The sequence below is a fragment of the Mustela putorius genome, unplaced genomic scaffold (genome assembly GCF_011764305.1).
Source record: "Mustela putorius furo isolate JIRA1106 unplaced genomic scaffold, ASM1176430v1.1 tig00003845_pilon_pilon_pilon, whole genome shotgun sequence".
In the NCBI taxonomy this organism is placed as follows: domain Eukaryota; kingdom Metazoa; phylum Chordata; class Mammalia; order Carnivora; family Mustelidae; genus Mustela; species Mustela putorius.
In genome coordinates this window covers 54,652,952-54,672,915 of record NW_025421998.1, presented here as the reverse complement: position 1 = coordinate 54,672,915, position 19,964 = coordinate 54,652,952, and the positions used below count along the sequence as shown (strand labels likewise).

The 19,964-nt window shown below is 37.5% G+C and overlaps 1 protein-coding gene across 6 annotated transcripts in view; it reads right to left on the bottom strand.

Moving 5' to 3' along the window:
• Positions 1–323: 323 nt before the first annotated feature.
• KLHL7 (kelch like family member 7) overlaps positions 324–19,964 on the bottom strand; it is a 69,897-nt gene continuing 50,256 nt past the window's right edge. For all 6 annotated transcript variants that reach the window (XM_004743348.3, XM_004743345.2, XM_004743343.3 and 3 more), the window contains 4 exons: positions 12,018–12,258; positions 7,906–8,107; positions 3,050–3,147; positions 324–2,127 (listed from right to left, as the gene is read on the bottom strand). In XM_004743348.3, the coding sequence (XP_004743405.1) occupies positions 1,844–2,127; positions 3,050–3,147; positions 7,906–8,107; positions 12,018–12,258 (825 nt within the window). In that variant the 3' untranslated portion in view covers positions 324–1,843. The remainder of the gene's footprint in view (positions 2,128–3,049; positions 3,148–7,905; positions 8,108–12,017; positions 12,259–19,964) is intronic.

Sequence of the window (19,964 nt, the reverse complement as noted above, 5' to 3'; positions counted from 1 at the left end):
CCTGCTGACACCCTGATTTAGGACTTCTGGCTTCCTGAGTTGTGAAAGAAGTTTCTGTTGTTTTAAGTCACCAACTTCATGGCAATTCATTACAGGAGCCACAAGAAATTAATACAGGGGAAAACGGGGAGTGACTGCTTAGTATGGACTTGACTTCTGTGGTGATGGGAATGTTCCAAAATTGTGATGATGACAGCACAACTCTGTGAATGTATTAAAGACCACTGAATGATATACACTTTAAATGGGTGAACTGTATAATGTGATTTTCATTTCAATAAAGCTGTAACATGCATAAAAAACTAAATAAAAATATATCATTATGCTTTTTAAAAAGATTTATTTATTTTCTAGAGAGTGCATATGTGCAAGCACAGGGGAAAGGGGCAAAAGGAAAGGGAGAGAGAGTCTTAAGCAGCAGAGGAGCTCCATACAGGGCTGATCTTACAACCCTGAGATCACGACCTTAGCTGAAACCAACAGTCGGATGCTTAACCTGACTGGGCAATGCAGGTGTCCCTATCAGTATACTTTATATTTATAATCTTTTTCATTTAAACATTTTTAGGATTTAAGATTATAACCCCATACAAATAAAGCAATGAAAATTAAAATAGAAATACAGCTTCACAAATTTAAAAACAACCACTGCCTAACACATTTGAAATGAAGGATGAATAAAACTTAGCAGTCTATTTTAAGTTAAAAAATATTTAATATTATTGGATAAAAACACTGATGGTGACAGCTTTACATGGCTCATTCCATACATTCTGTAATGTAAAAGGGCAAAACATTACTAGGAAAGAAATGAGTAGCTGGGTTTGTGAAAGATTTATTGACCAGATAAAAGCAATTAATACGAGATGACAAACATTTAACTCAAATTATTACAAAACTTAGTAACTGGGTCAAATCTCTCTGATGTGTCCTAGTAAGGAAAAGAAATCATGTATCTTTTTAATCCATAAGAAGTTCAGTCAAAATTGATACTGTGTAACTATCAGTGCTATTCTAGTAACCTAGAAGTTAGCTATAAATAGCTTTATCTTTTGCTAATCATTCTTACTATGATTTTATTTTATTTAACAGTGAGGACTGAAAAGGCATAATCATTTTTTTAAACCACTGGGTAAAATAGTACTATAAATTAATGAGTGTGCTAAGCTTGACATTTTGTGTTTGAAAAGATGGACTATATTTAATTGGAATGAATATATTTCATGAGGACCTGGGTACATTTAAGCCCAAAATGTGTTTATGAAGTTCTGTGAGAGAACAGGTGTATACCTTGACTCACTCTTGCTTGCTTTTAAAATGAAATAAATTTGGCACTATATGGAACAAATGAAGACAAGCAAAATTAGGTGAGACTAAGATGCTTCATCAGAGTTGCCTGATTTGACTTACAATTCATACTATTTCTTAGTTCTTGACTGAACAGAAACAAACAGACCTAACTACATAGCACTTCTATGATGTATGAAAATAGAATCTAGAGCTAAGATGAGGCTACTTCACTGATGAGCCAATCCCCCACTCTGCCATAATCATAGTTTCAAATGTAAAATTCATTCAAGAATTCATATTTTCATCAAATGCTTATGATTTTTCAAGTTTTCTTGCTAGATATGTCTTGGTTAAGTGGCCAGCTAAAATATGGTCTTTGAATTAAGGAAATTCATATAAAAGAAACATCTATTTCATAGCGATCTTACTTTACTTGAAATTTCCTTTAAAAAAAACAAAACACCAAACTAAAACTTTGTAACCAAACTCTTGGAACAAAGCACTGGTGGCCATATTCTTGAGTCTCCGATAAATCTTGAAGTCCATTCACTTTTCATGTTTCAAGTGTTTCCTCATTTGCTCCACAAGTATCAACAACACATATTAAACAACTTGTTACTGGAAAAGCTCGGACTTTGGAGTTGGCGACCCATTTGTCTGTCTCGGTATTATATTCAAGGATATGTCCTAATCGACCCACACCTTGAAAACCAGCCAAGACATAAACTATAGAACCAACTGCTGCACACTTCACTGTTACACCCTTCCATGGCATTGGTGAGACCATCTTCCATTCGTTTAACTTAATATCATAATATTCCACGTTGTCCAGACCACCTTCAAAAGAATAAAACAGCATGAACAACTATGTTAACAGTTCTAAGATCTCTTAAGGTAATAATTCTTTGGATCTTCCCAACATTTTATTATGAACATTTTCAAATATTCAACAGTTATGAATCTTAAAATACAGCTATCATCTATTCTTATTTTTACTTTAACACAATAAAAATTTAACTTAATTTTTACTTGAATCCTAAATAAGTATGTTTATTTTACAAAATTATAAATGTTCTATCTGTTCTGGGGAGGTAAACAAACCAGTGGATTTTCCTTCTGATTAACTTTGACTATAATTATTCAAAAGTTTTTAATCCTTCTGCCATTTATCTTTTAGCAGTTTATGGAAAACAGCAATGGCTGGAGACAAGAGAAGGGAAGAAAGTATTTATTATACTTATGTAATGCTTAAAGGTACTAAAATGAGGTTTGTGGACTATAGATTCAGTCCAAATTCTCCATTATTTAAAGAAATAATTTCAGATTTTTTTACTACAAATTATTTAAGAAAACAAAAATCAAATTTACTAATTTAAAAATAGCAATATTGACATTTTCATGCAAAGTTTAAAAGTGGTAAGGAAACTTTGTCATTTAGGGCCTGAAGTTGTATTTAAAAGTTTGTAAAAACTCAAATGTTTCTGTCACTTAATAGTTCTTTAGCTAGTATGACATTATTACTCAGGGGGTGTTTGGAAGTGTGTGAAGCTGAGACTGTCACAATGACTGATGGCCATCGAAGGGATATTAAATATACTGTAATGTTTTGTAAAATATATTAGTTCTCAGAAACTATAAACATAACAATGTATGTGATAAATGCCTGTATTTAGATTTTAGGAAATGTTTTAAAGATTTATGAGAAGGAGGTATCAGCAAACTCACTGGGAAAGTTGAACAGTGATTTAATGTCACATACCCAAGCCATTCTGACCACCTACAGCAAATATCTTGTCTTTTACAAATACCAGTCCATGATTCTTCCTGGCCTCAATCATTGGACACAGCTCAGTCCATCTGAAAAAATGAGAGGAAGCTTTTAGAGTACTTGTTCACGGGAAGTACGCAAACTACTTTATAGGAAAGGTCTGTTATCTCAGTTTAGTGCTCATTTAGTACTCACATGTATTCACACCCACACACAAACACATATCTGAAAGGCTAGAAGACAAAAGTTTAATATGGTTTTGGGTAATTTATTTATAGGTGAGGTAAACGGAGATTTTATTCCTTTCGACTCCAACAGAATATGAGAAATAGAGAATATTTGGAGACTAACACATCTTTGGAAGAAATCCATTTCCTAGTTTACAGTAACTTGTTAAAATGGTAATAATAAAAAAAGAAAGGGAGGATACTTAAGAAAATATAAAATACTAATACTGTCATGTATTTTTTTTTTTAAGATTTTATTTATTTGAGAGAGAGAGAGTATGAGGGGGAGGGTCAGAGGGAGAAGCAGACACCCTGCTGAGCAGGTAGGCGATGCAGACCTCGATCCTAGGACTCCAGGACCATGACCTGAGCCAAAAGCAGTCACTTAAACAACTGAGTCATCCAGGCACCCATTACATGTGGTTTTAATTAGTATTTATGTATGAATCAAACACAAATTTAACATTGGGCTCTAGCAAATTAGTAGTATTTGTTACTATTCATAAGTAACAAAAGTACTGTCATTCTGTCAAATTTAATACTTATTAGCATGTTGTTATGTTCATGGCCACTACTATAAATAATGAGATTGAGGGGTGCCTGGGTGGCTCAGTCGCTAAAGTGTCTGCCTTGGGCTCAGGTCATGATCTCAGGGTCCTGGGATGGAGCCCTGCCATCGGGCTCCCTGCTCAGCAGGGGGGGGTGCCTGCTTCTCTGCCTCTGCCTGCTGTTCCCTGTTTGTGCTCTCTCTTTGTGTCAAATAAATCAATAAAATCTTAAAAAAAAAAAAAAAGATTGAGAACATAAATGTGGACACAAGTGTTGAAGAATATTAATTCATAGGTAGCAGCCTCATATACATAGACAACTGTTATTTTTTTTTTTTCTGTGAGACTCAATTCCTTCTTTTGCATACACTCCCCACACACACAACTGAGGTTTGTGACTGTGAAGGTGGTACTGGCACACAGGCTTGTGTCTCAATAGCTAACATAAACCAAAAGTATCCAAGTAACAACAAAAGGGTAATCTGACATAAGTGTAACTTAAAAAAAATTTTTTTTATTTATTTTTTATAAGTGTAACTTTTTAATGTTTATTTGCGTCTCTTCTTTTAAATAATTTACTAAATTTAACTTTGCAAAATATAATTAGGACATAATGATTAACTCTGAAATATTAACAACTATTTTGTTGTCTTATATTCATAAAATTGTTTTGTTTTAAAAGTGGTTTGACAGATGCCACATTGATTTTCAGAGCACTCTGTAAGGTGAGATGGGCAACGTTATTCCTTTATTTCCCCCCAGGGTAAACATCCATGCTCTTCCAGGTGAAAAGACCGCATATAGCTCAGTGGTGGGAGCCAGTATTAGCCCTCCACTGCCTCTCCATGCAGTAAGTTGCATACGGAGAGCTGTCAAAGTATATTAAACATAGTATCTGACTTGGAAAAATTCAAAATATATACTCCTTTCTTCTCTACACATGTCCATGATATAAAATAAGAGCATATTTTTATGTAGGGTCGTCCTTCACTTACAATGGTTCAACTTAGGATTTTTTGACTTTATGATAATGCAAAAGTGAAATATATGCAGTAGAAACTGTACTTGACATTTTGAATTTTGATGTTTTCCTGGGCCAGCTATATGATACTCTCTCATGATGTTGACAGCAGCAGTGAGCCACAGCTCCTAGTAAGCCCTGGATCACGAGGGTGAAGAACTGATACACTTACAACCATTCTGTACCCATACAGTCATTGTTTTCCACTTTCAGTACAGTAGTCGATATGATACATGAGATATTCAACACTTTATTACAAAACAGTTTTTGTGTTAAGATGATTTTGCCCAACTGTAGGCTAATGTAAAATGTTCTAAGCATGTTTTAAGGTAGGTTGGGCTAAGCTATGATGTTTAGTAGGTCAGTTGTATTAAATGCCATTTTCAAGGTAACAGTATTTTCAAATGACAATGAGTTTCTCAGGATGTAACCTCATTGTAAGTGGAGAAATATCTGTGTACTTAAGCCTCCTGAAGGTTTAAAGTTAGGAAGTTTCACAACATACACTTTCTTCTTCCTGTAACTTCATGGGGAAAATATTTACTAGGTGCTTGCTCTCTCCAACCTGAGGTTTTGTGTTTAGAAGCTCTTCTTAAAATTCTGACTGCAGAAACTCTGTCACATTATTTCCGTAAGGCTTCAATTCTTAGCTTCCAATTAAACCACTGTAGTTACAAAATACTTAAGAAAACTGTAAAAATCAGAAAGAATTCTTACAAAAAATAACTTAGATGGATAGATCACATATTAAAAAAAGGGAAATCATTGTAGCACATAACTTCATTTAAGATCTGGGTAATTATAGTCACACTAGCCTTCCACTTAGGAAAATTTAAGGGCACTGAAGAGAATATAGAATATTCAAGTCTTACACATAAGCTTAATATGTACAAAAGAAATGTTAACTTGTTTGAGTTTTAAGATATTACCTAAACTGAACACAGCTACCTAATTTTAAAAAATACTGAGGTTGCAGAAATCCTTCATATTTTTTCTCTGCTACTATGAATAAGAATATATTGATATGCACTCATAGTGCCTGAATGAAGATCTCAAAATTTAGAATCTTGGAGTTTATCTGGTATGGGTTCTACTTTAAGAGATTTTTTAGAAATGAAAAAATAATTAGGAAGCAGGATAATGAGATTACAATTTTCCAATTAGTATGCTATAATACTTTTTAAGCACAGTTGTCTGGGAGGTAAAGTAGAGACTGATATAGGAGGGAAGAGAGTTGCACACATCCTCCTCTTATAGTTTGGGACAAGATGGGGCAGACAGCTCAAATGAAGGATGACAGAATGAGATAAGGGTTCCCTGGCAAGTACAAAGATACCTTTTGAAAAACACTGAGAAGTAGTAAATCTGATGATCTCAAAGAGATTTTCTAGTCTCAACAGTTAAAAAAAAAAAAGATTTATTTATTTTAGAGAAGGAGAGAGGGAATGGGGGGAGGGGCAGAAGAAGAATCTCCAGCAGACCACTTGCTGAGCTTGGGACCCAACGTGAAGCTGGATCTCCTGACCTGAGCTGAAAATCAAGAGTTTGGAGGCGTACCCAAATCAGCCACCCCGGCATCTCTAGTCTCTAAACTTTAGCAAAAGGGAAGTTTCAAGATAAGTTGTTTTCAATTTTATTTCTAACACTGGTAACCAGCTGAACAAAGAAATGAGAAAAGAATAACTGTAACTACAGTTTTGTTTGGGAGAGGAGTTATTTATTTTAAATCCTTTAAAAATAAGTGGGAAGCATAAATAAATAATTGCACATGGTTAATCATATTTTATAATTAAATTCTTACTTTTCATTTAAACCAAGAGCTAGAATGGAAGACTTCTATGTTTTGTAATCTGGCAATATTTCCTAAATATAAAACTTGAGCATAAGACTTTTGGTGCAGTTCTCTGGAGTAACATTTAAGTTGAACATATTTACCCAGTAATTTGTGCTGGTAAAGGAAGAACAAACCTTTCAAATCAATAAATAACTTTTCTTATCAAATGCCTTTGGATGTTCTGAGTATCAACTAAAGGTCTGACTGGGATATTACCTGTGGTCATTCCCTTATTAGTTTAATGTCACTGCACTTATCACCCCTCACACCTTCAGTAACTGGCACATTGCCTCTGGCTACACTGAATAGGTTCTATCACCAATTACAAGGTCAGAAAAGCTGGCTAGCCATTTCCTTCTTTAGCATTTTGCCTTTTAAAAAGCAGCTATTTACTTCTCAGATTTAAGAATAATCATAATGAATAAATATGTCTCTAAACATAATTTAGTAAGCATGAGCTCAGAATGAGACATTTTACCTAGGGGTATGATTTATTAATGACACAAATCAATACATAATGTTTCCAATTAAAGGCAAATATACAGAGCATCTAGGTGGCTCAGTTGGTTAAGCAACTACCTTCAACTCCAGGTCATGATCCCAGGGTTCTGGGATCAAGCCCCACATTGGGCTGCCTTCTCAGTGGGGAGCCTGCTTCTTTCTCTCCCTCTTCCTCTCCCCTGGCTTGTGCTCACACTATCTCTCTCAAATAAATAAAATCTTTAAAAAAAAAAAAGGCAAATTTTCTGACCATATATTCTTCCCCATCTTCTTCACATTTCCTGACCTCAAACAAAAATATTTTATGAATTTGATGAATTAGTCAGACTTGTCTCATTCATAGGCAATTACTGCATAAACAGGAACAGAAACAGATGAGCTCCCACAGGGTATATTAAGGTCAAGCCATTTCTTAAAGTACAGAGGAAGGGTCCAGGACATAAACATGTCCTGAATGTAGCTCCTTCAAAAGTGTGTACATATTTTTATTTAAATTTTTTTTGTTTTTTAAATTTTTATTTATTTATTTGACAGACAGATCACAAGTAGGCAGAGAGGCAGGCAGAGAGAGAGAGGAGGAAAAGCAGGCTCCCCACTGAGCAGAGAGCGGGGCTCAATCTCAGGACCCTGGAATCATGACCTGAGCCGAAGGCAGAGGATTTAACCCACTGAGCCACCCAGGTGTCCCTAAAATAAGAATTTTAAATGATACATACGTTTCTGTGGCAGGATCATAAACCTCACAGGAATTCAGCACTCGCCCAGAAACATTGTTCCCTAAACTTCCGCCACAAACATAGATCAGGCCATTGGCTTCCACCATGCCGTGGCTGCAGCGCTGAGTCAGCATGCTGGGCTTAGTGTGCCAGCTTTCAGTTCTCGTGTCATAGCACTCAAATAAATATAGAGCTGAGTTTCCTGTAAAAGAAAAAGGCTCCATCAGGCTTCTCTTAGTGTATATGTGGGTTGGGAGGGAGCTGACAGTAGAGCTGGTCATTACTTACTGGAGGGAAGAATTTATAAAGTTGTAGTCTTTTCTGAACTTAATTAACAGTAACAGCAAAATGGGGGACTAGCTTAAGAAAAAGCTAACCCTGTTTGTACAGATCTCAGAAAAATATTTTTTAAAAAGATGTGCTGGAGATGTTTATTGGTAACTAACTTTAGGAAAAGAAATTGGTTTGATTTCAGAAGAAAAATTAAGTAACATTATGTATGTCTTCACGCCCAGTTAGGCATGATGGTAATTATTTAAACTTTAAATCCTTATAAAGCATAGCTATTTATAGATGGTAAATCCATACCTTAAACTCTGAAAACTACTATCTGATAATATGCTCAGGTTTATCATTTAACATTCTATAATAGTCACTGCACCATTAACAAAACTATTCTTCCTGACTACTCTCAGTGGCTGTGTAAGCCCTGAAGTCATGCTGACCCAGTCGGGACTGTACTCTCAAGGTATCACTGTATGTCTCTAGTGTACTTTGCTTACACATTTTATCAGCAAAACATATACATCCTGTCTTATAACTTCTGTACATTATAGGGGCTCAATAAAGAATTTTAGAAATGATACCAATAAAGCAACAAGTGCTTTTTTCCTTCCCAAGAAAAAAGAAGGTAAAAAAAAATTTTTTTTAGCTTTTGCACAACAAAGGAACAGTTAACAAAACCAAAAGAAAACTGACAGAATGGGAGAAGATATTTGCAAATGACATATCAGATATTTGCAAATGACATATCAGTATAGTATCCAAAATCTATAAAGAGCTTACCATACTCAACACCCAAAGAACAAATAATCCAATTCAGAAATGGGCAGAGGACATGAACAGACATTTCTGCAAAGAAGACATCCAGATGGCCAACAAACACATGAAAAAGTGCTCCACATCACTTGGCATCAGGGAAATTCAAATCAAAACCACAATGAGATACCACCTCACACCAGTCAGAATGGCTAAAATTAGCAAGTCAGGAAATGACAGATGCTGGTGAGGATGCAGAGAAAGGGGAACCCTCCTACACTGTTGGTGGGAATGCAAGATGGTGCAACCACTCTGGAAAACAGCATGGAGGTTCCTCAAAAAGTTGAAAATAGAGCTACCCTATGACCCAGCAATTGCACTACTGGGTATTTACCCTAAAGATACAAACATAGTGATCTGAAGGGGCATGTGCACCTGAATGTTTATAGCAGCAATGTCCACAATAGCCAAACTACGGAAAGAACCTAGATGTCCATCAACAGATGAATGGATAAAGAAGATCTGGTATATATATACAATGGAATACTATGCAGCCATCAAAAGAAATGAAATCTTGTGATTTGTGATGATGTGGATGGAACTAGAGGGTATTATGCTTAGTGAAATAAGTCAATAAGAGAAAGACAACTATCGTATGATCTCCCTGATATGAAGAAGTAGAGATGCAACGTTGGGGGTTTGGGGGGTAGGAAGAGAATAAATGAAACAAGATGGGTGCTGTGAAGTCTGTAAACCTGGCGAGTCACAGACCTTACCCCTGGGGTCAATAATACATTATACGTTTATAAAAAAATAAAAAAATTATTAAGAAAAAAGGAAAATTTTATATAGTTTGACACTGAATATATATACATAAATACATATATATATGTATGATTTTAAAAGCATTAGGATTATTTATATGTGGAGATACACACACACACACACACAACCATTAAGACCACTAGACTAGACATTGCTGTTTCATTTTTAAAATATTTCAACTTTTTCTTAAAGCTTCTGGCTTTTTCACATTTGAAATTATAATCAGAAAAAAATTTCATTGTTTTGCTGTGATGAGCACTGGGTGTTGCATGAAGTGTTGAATGACTAAATTGTATACCTGAAACTAATATTACACTGTATGTTAACTAGGATTTAAATAAAAACTTTTTAAAAAATTAAAAAAAAATTTTTAAAGATTTTATTTATTTGACAGAGAGATCACAAGTAGGCAGAGAGGCAGGCAGAGAGGCAGGCAGAGAGAGAGGGGGAAGCAGGCTCCCTGCTGAGCAGGGAACCCAATGCTGGGCTTGATCCCAGCACCGGGGATGGTGACCTGAGCCAAAGGCAGAAGCTTAACTCACTGAGCCACCCAGGTGCCCCATGAAGTTAAAATTTAACCTAATTGTAACTCATCTCCCACTCCTGGGCTTCTTGATAATACTTAAAAACAATACCACCCTTAAGGTTCTCCATCACAGTCAAGGTCTACAGAAAACAAAGTCCAGGGAGTAACAAATGGAAGAAGTAATGGTCTCGATTAACAATAACTTTTTTTTTTTTAAACTCTCAGAACATTTTCAATTTGGTAGATTCAGCTGGTGCTAAGAGGAAATACACACTGTATGGCAGACATGAGAAACTACTTCTTAAGTAAAAAATTGACTTAGTAATTGCTGAAGATATAAAGTTATCTAATTTCCAAAAAAGTGTTTCTACAGTACAGTTACTTTCTATTATCTTTAAGATTTATTGTATTTGAAATATGCTGTATTAGATGTTCTCTAAAAAATGTTTTTAAAGGGGGGGGAAAGGTAATTTCTTAAGTCACATTTTAAAATACCTTTAATTTTTCTAATATTCTTTTGACATCTTGTGGGGGAGTAAAAACTTAAAACGTAAATATGCTGACCTAAAGTAAAACATTCTTTGGCCTAATATAAAAATCATCAAAGAAAATAAAGACTTAATTGACATTTGAATTAGACACCTCAGGTTTACTTGGGTCTTCCTAGTTTTCTTTATAAGCCCATTATTTAACTAAAGAAACTATCTGAAAAGGTGAGAGCTATTATGCATCTAGTCTGCACCTAGAATATCCATTTAGAAAAATTATTCATTTAGAAAAAGACCACCACTGGACACTAGCAAATTACCCATCAACGACAAAGATTTTTTACACCCAAATCCATACCCTGTTCTGATCAATTAAGCATAAAACAGCACTCCCAGCCTTTATATGAAATAGTTAAAGAATAAATGCAAATGAGAAATATGATTCTTACTTTTCTCTGATACAAATAAAGAACAGGTAATAAGGTATAACAGATTTTAAAAAATGTGAATGTAATAGATTTTAAAGGGTCTGTCAGTGAGCCAAACTCTGCAGTCTTTAAAGCAAATAATATTATGTATCTAAAATTAATCTAGGAGCACCAAGTTGGCTCAGTCAGTCAAATGTCTGCCTTTGGCTCAGGTCATGATCTCGGGGTCCTTGGGACTGAGCACCATATTGGGCTCTTTGCTTAGTGGGGAGTCTGCTTCTCCTCTCTCTGCCCCTCTCCTCCCCTGCTCATTTACAAATAAATAAATAAAAAGAAAATATTTTTAAAAAATGAAATTAATCTAGATAGAACTAAAATCCAGATGATATGAGAAAAAAATGGGACAATTAACATAATCTAGGAACCTGAAGTTCTTGTAAAATGATTCATAGAAAAGTAAGGTAAACCTTCAGGGAAATGGGATCTAAAATGTGACAGATATGTATTTAAATTATGTTAAAAAGGGGCGCCTGGGTGGCTCAGTGGGTTAAAGCCTCTGCCTTTAGCTCAAGTCACGATCTCAGGGTCCTGGGATTGAGCCCTGCATCGGGCTCTCTGCTCAGCGGGGAGTCTGCTTCCTCCATCTCTCTCTGCCTGCCTCTGTCTACTTGTGATCTCTGTCAAATAAATAAAATCTTCAAAAAAAAAAAAGTCAAAAAGACAATACCAATTGTTTGTAAATATGAAAGCCAAGGAACACTTGGTAAAACACCTTCCCCAGACAAAAATACTGAGTTAAGTCCTTACCAACTTCGGAACCTCCAGATGTATAAATTTTGCCTTCTGCTGCACAGGCGGCAAGGCTGTCTCGAGGTGTTGGAGGGCCCAGTTTGGAATACCAGCTATCCTTCACGACATTATAGCAATCCATTCGTTTTATGGGGAAAAGCTGAGAGCCACCCAAAATGTATACTACATTGTCCCAAAATACACATGCTGCATCTCTTCGTTTTTCAAAGGGGCAGCGGATGTCTGTCCAGCTATAATCCTGTAACCGGAAAGGACAGGAAGCAGTCAGTAATGCAAAAATATAATTGACACAAATGAGGCAAAGATATAGTTGAGAAAATACAAAATACAGGAGTATGTTAGTTTGCTAGAGTACATATAGTTTGGCTTGAGACACGATCTAATTTAATCTTGTGTGATTTCTTAAGAATGTTGGTGACTGCTTTGGGTGTTTTCTGGCTCCAGATTAAACTCTAATACATTTGGATGTATCACTACCACCAGTCTTCTATTCCTTCTGTTATTAAGGATGGTAACACAAGAAAATTCTAAAATAAATAGCTTTGTAATTTAGAAAAAAACACACAACTTTCAAATGTAAATAGGGGCGCCAGGGTGGCTCCCCTGAATGTCTGATTTTTTTTTTTTTTTTAAAGATTTTATTTATTTGACAGACAGAGATCACAAGCAGGGAGAGCAGGTAGGAAGCAGGCTCCCTGCTGAGCAGAGAGCCCAACGCGGGGCTCGATCCCAGGACCCTGAGATCATGATCTAAGCCGAAGGCAGAGGCTTTAACCCAATGAGCCACCTGGGTGCACCCATATGTCTGATTCTTGATTTCAGCTCAGGTCATGACCTTTGTTGGGGTTGTGGGATAGAGCTGCAGGTGGGGCTTTGTGCTCAGTGGGGAGTCTGCTTGAGATTCTCTCTCTGTTCCTCCCCCTGCACACACGTTCTCTCAAATAAATAAATAAATAAATAAATAAATAAATAAATCTTTACAGATAAGAACAAGGGTGCCTGGGTGGCTCAGTTGGTTGTGTCTACCTTCAGCTTAGGTCATGATCTCAGGGTCCTGGAACTGAGCCCCGCATTGGGCTTCCTGCTCAGCGGGGAGCCTGCTTCTCCCCATCTCTGCCCATTCCTCTTGCTTGTGCTCTCTCTCTCTCTCAAATTAAAAAAAAAAAATTAAACAACAAGAACAACAATAAAAACCCAAATGTAAACATACTCATTCCTTTCCTGCCAGATATACAGAATGATATAAAGAATCATTGGCAGTGTGCCTGGGTGGCTCAGTCGGTTAGGTATAGACTCTTGATTTCAGCTCAGGTCATGATCTTGGCTTGTGGGATTGGGCCCTGAGTCGAGCTCCACTGGTGAGGAGATTGCTTGAGATTCTTTCTCTCCCTCTGTCCCTCCCCCAGCTCACATATATGTGCACTCTCTAAATCAATGAATAAAATATTTAAAAAATCACTGGATAATATGAAGCTTAAACTGCTGTTATCCTGCTGATGTCTAAAAGCTAGAAGATATTTTGTAGACTTCTGTGATATTACATTTTTAAAAAATATTCAGTTGAGCCAGTTTATTTAGCTGGACTCTTAAAGCTGTGATATTTACTATGAAATATTTGAGTAATCTGTTTTAACCAGTCTGGAAACCTACTTTTTTCTTCCTGATGATTAGAAATGAGCATGTATCAGTACTTCACAACAAGGGCAGTTCATGGGATCATTTCATTTCCTCACTATGTTTGGTACATCCAAGGACCTTCTTCTATGTAAATGTATGGGGGGATTTCTCCCAAAGCTACAGGATCTTAGATCCTCCCCCTTTTTTTAAGCAAGGAAGCTACAGTGTTCCTGCTGCTTTCTGAAAATATCTGAAAACAATTAGAGAATTTCAAAGAGAAATCCAAACAATTCCTGATCTCAGTGAGCAAAGCAGTGTGTGTGTGTGATTATTAATGCTGAGTTCCCTCTGGGAAAATCTGATGGATAGCTATCACACTAGTGTCCAGTATTTCAGGCATTGATCAGATGAGATTAAGCATCACAGAACATGAGGAATGGTCTCAGGAAAAAGAAGAACCCCTCATGTGGAACACATCAAGGTGTCAGCTCCTAGCGATGATAAACATTCTACTTTCTGGGTGGCCAGAAAAATGAGAGTCTTAATCCTTGTTTTATTCTCAACTTAGGATCTATGTGTCCCCCTGACTGGGAGGCACACAAAACTACAGGATAAATACAACATTTCCCCCAAAGTTCGTTTTCCTCAATGGGTACCAAAAAACTCGGGAAAATTATTATTTTAATATTTTATTTATTTGAAAAGAGAGGGAGGGTAAGAGGAAGAGAGCGCACAAGTGAGAATGAGCTGGGGGGAGGGGCAGAGGGAGAAGGAGACTCACCGCTGAGCAGGGAGCCTGATGCTGGGGTCCATCCCAGGACCCTGAGATCATGACCTCAGCCGAAGGCAGACGCTTAACCGACTGAGCCACCCAGGTACCCCCTGGGGAAAATTATTTTTAAAATTTGTTTTCTTAGAGTTGCATACCATAGAATGAAAAAAAATGAGAGAAAATAATTACTATACTCAACAGGGCGTGATCCCTCAAAAGCAAACTAAAAATTCTCTTACATATTCTGAAATATATTCATATTCCTACCTGTCAAAGTTCGTTAGCAGAAAAATAGTTTCATTAATAAGATACACTGTTAACTCAGTGAATTTCAAGTCTTGCCACTCTTATACCCAATTTATTTGATATTATTAGAAAGTAATATGGGAACTTATCTATAATTTCTAAAGATAGCCACAAGAACATTATCTTTCCTTGCTCTTCCTTAATTTCAGGATGAGAAAGTGGGCGATAGATTCTTTTGAATGATCTCTAAGATATACTACCCTTCAGATTAAAAATAACTGACCATGTAGGAGCTGGGATTAAAAACACAAACAAAATGTTTTCTTTTAGCTAAATGAGCTTGAACAATGAGACAAAGGATACAGTTCCAAAAAAAGGGGGAATAATTCCCAAGAGTTTGGTAACAGAATAGTTCTAATTTTCTATTACTCCTCAAGGATTTGAGTAAGAAATAAATGAGTGCTTATATGTACCAGTCGTATAAGGCTTAGGCTCCAGATTTAAGAATTAAAATAAACTGCTCTCTTGGAACTGTAAAGCCCAAAGGAAAAATGATTAGCCAGTGTGTGTGTGTGTGTGTGTGTGTGGTGGGGTGGGGGGCAAAAAGGCACATGCTTCTATCTACTTGTAATATGGGCTCTGACTTCCTTAGATACCCTCAAGTTTTTTGGTTTTATTTTTTTTAAGATTTTATTTATTTATTTATTTGACAGAGAGAGATCACAAGTAGGCAGACAGGCAGGCAGAGAGAGAGAGGAGAAAGCAGGCTCCCTGCCAAGCAGAGAGCCCGATGCGGGACTCGATCCCAAGACCCTGAGATCATGACCTAAGCCGAAGGCAGAAGTTTAACCCACTGAGCCACCCAGGTGCCCATCCTCAAGTTTTTAAGTCTTTTTCATCTCTCCAAATTCTGTCGCTGGTCAGAGTACATGTTAGACACTTAAGTCTGATCAATACTGACTATATTTAATATTCCAATAGTTTATCTTCTAGGCAGATGAAATGACCTTTGCAAACATTTTACCTAGAATGCAAGTATAATTTCATTTCAGCTAAAATTTAATGTTTTAACATTTGAGCTCATTAAATATACCTACCAGGGGTCAAATGCGCCTGTGTTTGAAAACACCTGGCTGTGGCTGTATAAATGAAGGGGGGGGGGATTTTTTTCCCGTCTGTGTGTATGGGTAGATCTCACTGGAAAGTCAAATTTTCCCAATCTATTCCTCACCCAAAAGAGAATGCTAAGAAGGTGATTTGATGTTTGCCCTTTAGTAATTTGTTATACTGCCTAGGAGGTAATGTGCGTAGTTGAGAAAGCAAGCAGAGAACATAAAAATATAGATGAGAAGTCAGACTTACAGGTTCCATAGATATGAATGCCAGGTCTTATCTTAGTGATGGGACTACTCCCAACCTGGGGCCCGCACGTAGAAGAAGGGTTGCTTAAGGTTTCCTAAGCTCCTAGGCTACAGGTCAAGCTACAGGGACATGCAGCTTTTATGTCAGCAATAAAATAGATACACAGCAGTAGAGTTACAGTGTATGTGTGCAGGCAGAGAACTGTTATTCTAAAAACATAATCTAATTCAGTTAAGTTTTATTGAGTATCTATTTCATGCAAGGCTCTGTGCTTGGCTGAGGAGAAGATAGGAAAATGGGAAAACTGGAAAGCCTGGAAAAAACAAAGGTAGAAGGAAGTTTTGACTTATCACCCATTTATGCATCCATACGCATACACATTCACGTAAAAGTTCTGTCTTCTCTCATCCTAGTTAGCCTTTCTTTCCTCTGTTGTGATATATACACTCTAGACTTTTTTCAAGCTCAAGGTCAAGACTTCTTTCCTTTTTGCAGGCTTCCCTGACTGCCTTGCTCTGAATCCCCCACCACACTAAAGTCTGGACTTGGTGACTGAGCACTCCATTACATCCTGTCCTGGATGATTTTCCAGCAGCAGTGAGAGGCTACAAGACAGTGAAATGCTTCTTCTTCTTCTTCTTTTTTTTTTTTTTTTAAAGATTTTATTTATTTATTTGACAGAGAGAAATCACAAGTAGACTGAGAGGCAGGCAGAGAGAGAGAGAGAGAGGGAAGCAGGCTCCCTGCTGAGCAGAGAGCCCTATGCAGGACTCGATCCCAGGACCCTGAGATCATGACCTGAGCCGAAGGCAGCAGCTTAACCCACTGAGCCACCCAGGCGCCCCAACAGTGAAATGCTTCTTCAGGTGAGGGGCTGTAATAGCTTCTCTAAATCCCTTAAGGCAAAAACACCAGCCTGCTATTTTCCTTGAGAGTAAGGACTGATTTTATACTAATCTGCATTCAAAAAACACATTGAGTCTTCAAAGAATAGAGACACCACAGATATAGATTTCAATAATCAAGATAACCAAATCCAAAATAAAAGAAATACTTTTTATTTAAGACTTGAGAATTTTATTTTGGATAATTTTGAGGGGAAACAAAGCAAAAATAAGACAGATCTTAGGAAAAAAGGAAAGCAAAATTAAGAAAAATGTAAAACCTTAAGATTTCTGGAGAAACGTCAAGGAGTCAATGTAATCTGAGTTTAAGATTACTAAATTATAAGTACTTTCTGTTAAGCTATTATCTGACTAATTTTAGTTTCTTTTCTTTAAAAGACTGTTATTTATTTATTTATTTATTTATTTAAGAGAGAGAGAGAGAGAGAGATCAAGAGAGCACGGGCAGGGGGAGGGGCAGAAGCAGAGGGAGCAGCAGACTCCCCACTAAGCAGGCAGCCTCAACTGGGGCTCGATGCCAGGACCCTGGGATCATGACCTGAACCTAAGGCAGACTTTTAACTGACTAAGCCATCCAGGCACCCCTTAGTTTCTAAGAGCTATTTAAAAAATAATCATAGAGGGGCGCCTGGCTGGCTCAGTGGGTTAAAGCCTTGCCTTCGGCTCAGGTCATGGTCCCAGGGTCCTAGGATTGAGCCCCACATCGGACTTTCTGCTCAGCAGGGAGCCTACTTCCTCCTCTTTCTCTCTGCCTGCCTCTGTCTACTTATGATCTCTGTCAAATAAATAAATAAAATCTTTAAAAAAATAATCATAGAACTACGGCAACAATCCATAGAGAAAGCAGGTTTATACCAGATGCAAGAACATCCCTAGAAGCAGTTTCATGAAAAATGCATAAACACTTCTGGCTTCATTCATTTCAGAAGGTCACAAAGAATGCAGCTCTGTGGAGCTGGGAAACACAGGCACTGAGCTAGGCTGTGGAGAAGCTGTGGGTCATACAGAGTCACTTCACCTTTCAGGGATGTTAGTTCCCTAATCCTTTGAAACAAAAAGACTGAACTAGACGATCTTAGGGCCCTTCCCTTTCAGCCCTAAAATTCAATATCTTAGGGTCCAAATGATTTAGAAAGCATCCCTGAACAAAGAGCTAACAGTTAGTTAATTCATTATAGAGCAGTGCCCTTTCCAGGAACTATACTGAAATACCTTAAAACATTATTTTATTTAATTTCCTCAATAATCCTATGAGGTAAGAACCTTATCTAATAGATAACAAAATCTTAGAAAGTTAAGTACCATGTCAAAGGTTACAGAGTTAGAAAGTGGTGAACCCAGTGGTGAACCCAGTATTTAAGTCCAAATTTGTTGGACTCCAAAATTGTACTCTTAACTCCTACACTGCTCTGCTTCTTTAAAAATCTTCTTACAGGGGGGCAGCTGGGTGGCTCAGTGGGTTGAAGCCTCTGCCTTTGGCTCGGGTCATGATTCCAGGGTCCTGGGATCGAGCCCCACATCGGGCTCTTGGCTCACCGGGGAGCCTGCTTCCTCCCCTCTCTCTCTGCCTGCCTCTCTGCCTACTTGTGATCTCTCTCTCTGTCAAATAAATAAATAAAATCTTTTTTTTTTTAATTTTTTTTAAAGATTTTATTTATTTATTTGACAGAGAGAGATCACAAGTAGATGGAGAGGCAGGCAGAGAGAGAGAGAGAGAAGCAGGCTCCCTGCTGAGCAGAGAGCCCGATGTGGGACTCGATCCCAGGACCCTGAGATCATGACCTGAGCCGAAGGCAGCGGCTTAACCCACTGAGCCACCCAGGCGCCCCAATAAATAAAATCTTAAAGAAAAAATCTTCTTACAGGGCCTCCTAGAAAGAACACTGGACTGGGAATGGAATAATATGGGTTCTGTTCCTGCTATATTTCTAGCTAAGTTACTCTGGGCATCTCACTTAACATCAAAGGAAGTGAACCAGCCTCATCTACAAATCATACAAATCAGGATGTTGGCAGGATGGCCACTGAGGTCCTTCTGCACAGCCTCCCTATCTTATCACTTAGAAAAGCAATGCTTGGGGATGCCTGGGTGGCTCAGTTGGTTAAGCAGCAGCCTTCGGCTCAGGTCATGATCCCAGCGTCCTAGGATCGAGTCCCACGTCGGGCTCCTTGCTCAGCGGGGAGCCTGCTTCTCCCTCTGCCTCTGCCTGCCTCTCTGTCTGCTTGTGCTCACTCTCTCTGACAAATAAATAAATAAAATCTTAAAAAAAAAAAGAAAGAAAAGCAATGCTTAAGCACTAAAACCACAGCTTCTCTGAAAAACTGGGATTTCCCCCTGTCTTTGTATGGTATTAAAGCCCAGGGCTTAGCATATTGAAGGGAATATTTCTATTGGATGTTAGGCCACATTTGTGTAAATGTCTCATCCAGCTGAGCCCTCTTCATTTTATACTTTCTAAAGGTCAAAGACTGTAGATCCTGCACATGGCTCCTAATCTGAACCAGTTCCTCACTATAGGACTGCCTTTAAACCACACGGACTCCAGAAAGCATCTTGTCACTCTGGCCCCTGGTCGTTTGGTGGCACTACTGAGGGTCAGGAAATCTATGACCAACCAACAAATAGTACCTGATGTTAGAAACCAGGCTTTTCTTTACTTTTTTCGTAAATCAAAATAGTTTCTATCTTTATCCTTTGCTAGAACAATTCTTCTCCCAGGAATTTACCCTACAGGAAAAACTGGGACAGTGTATAAAGCTGGCATATACAAGATGTTTCACTTCAGGGGTATTTTAACAGGAAAAAATAGGAAATAGGCCAGATGAGCATGAAGAAGATAAGAATTAAACAAATTATAGTATATCCTTAGACTTAGATAAATTATGCTATATCCTTATGATGGAATACTCTCTTGCTGACATGAAAATAACTCCACAATATAAATGCTAAAAGAGTAAAAATAGTTCCTGCAAGACAGCACATATAGTATGATCCCATATATGTAAAATGGAGAAGACTGGAATGGTGTTGATACTGCGATT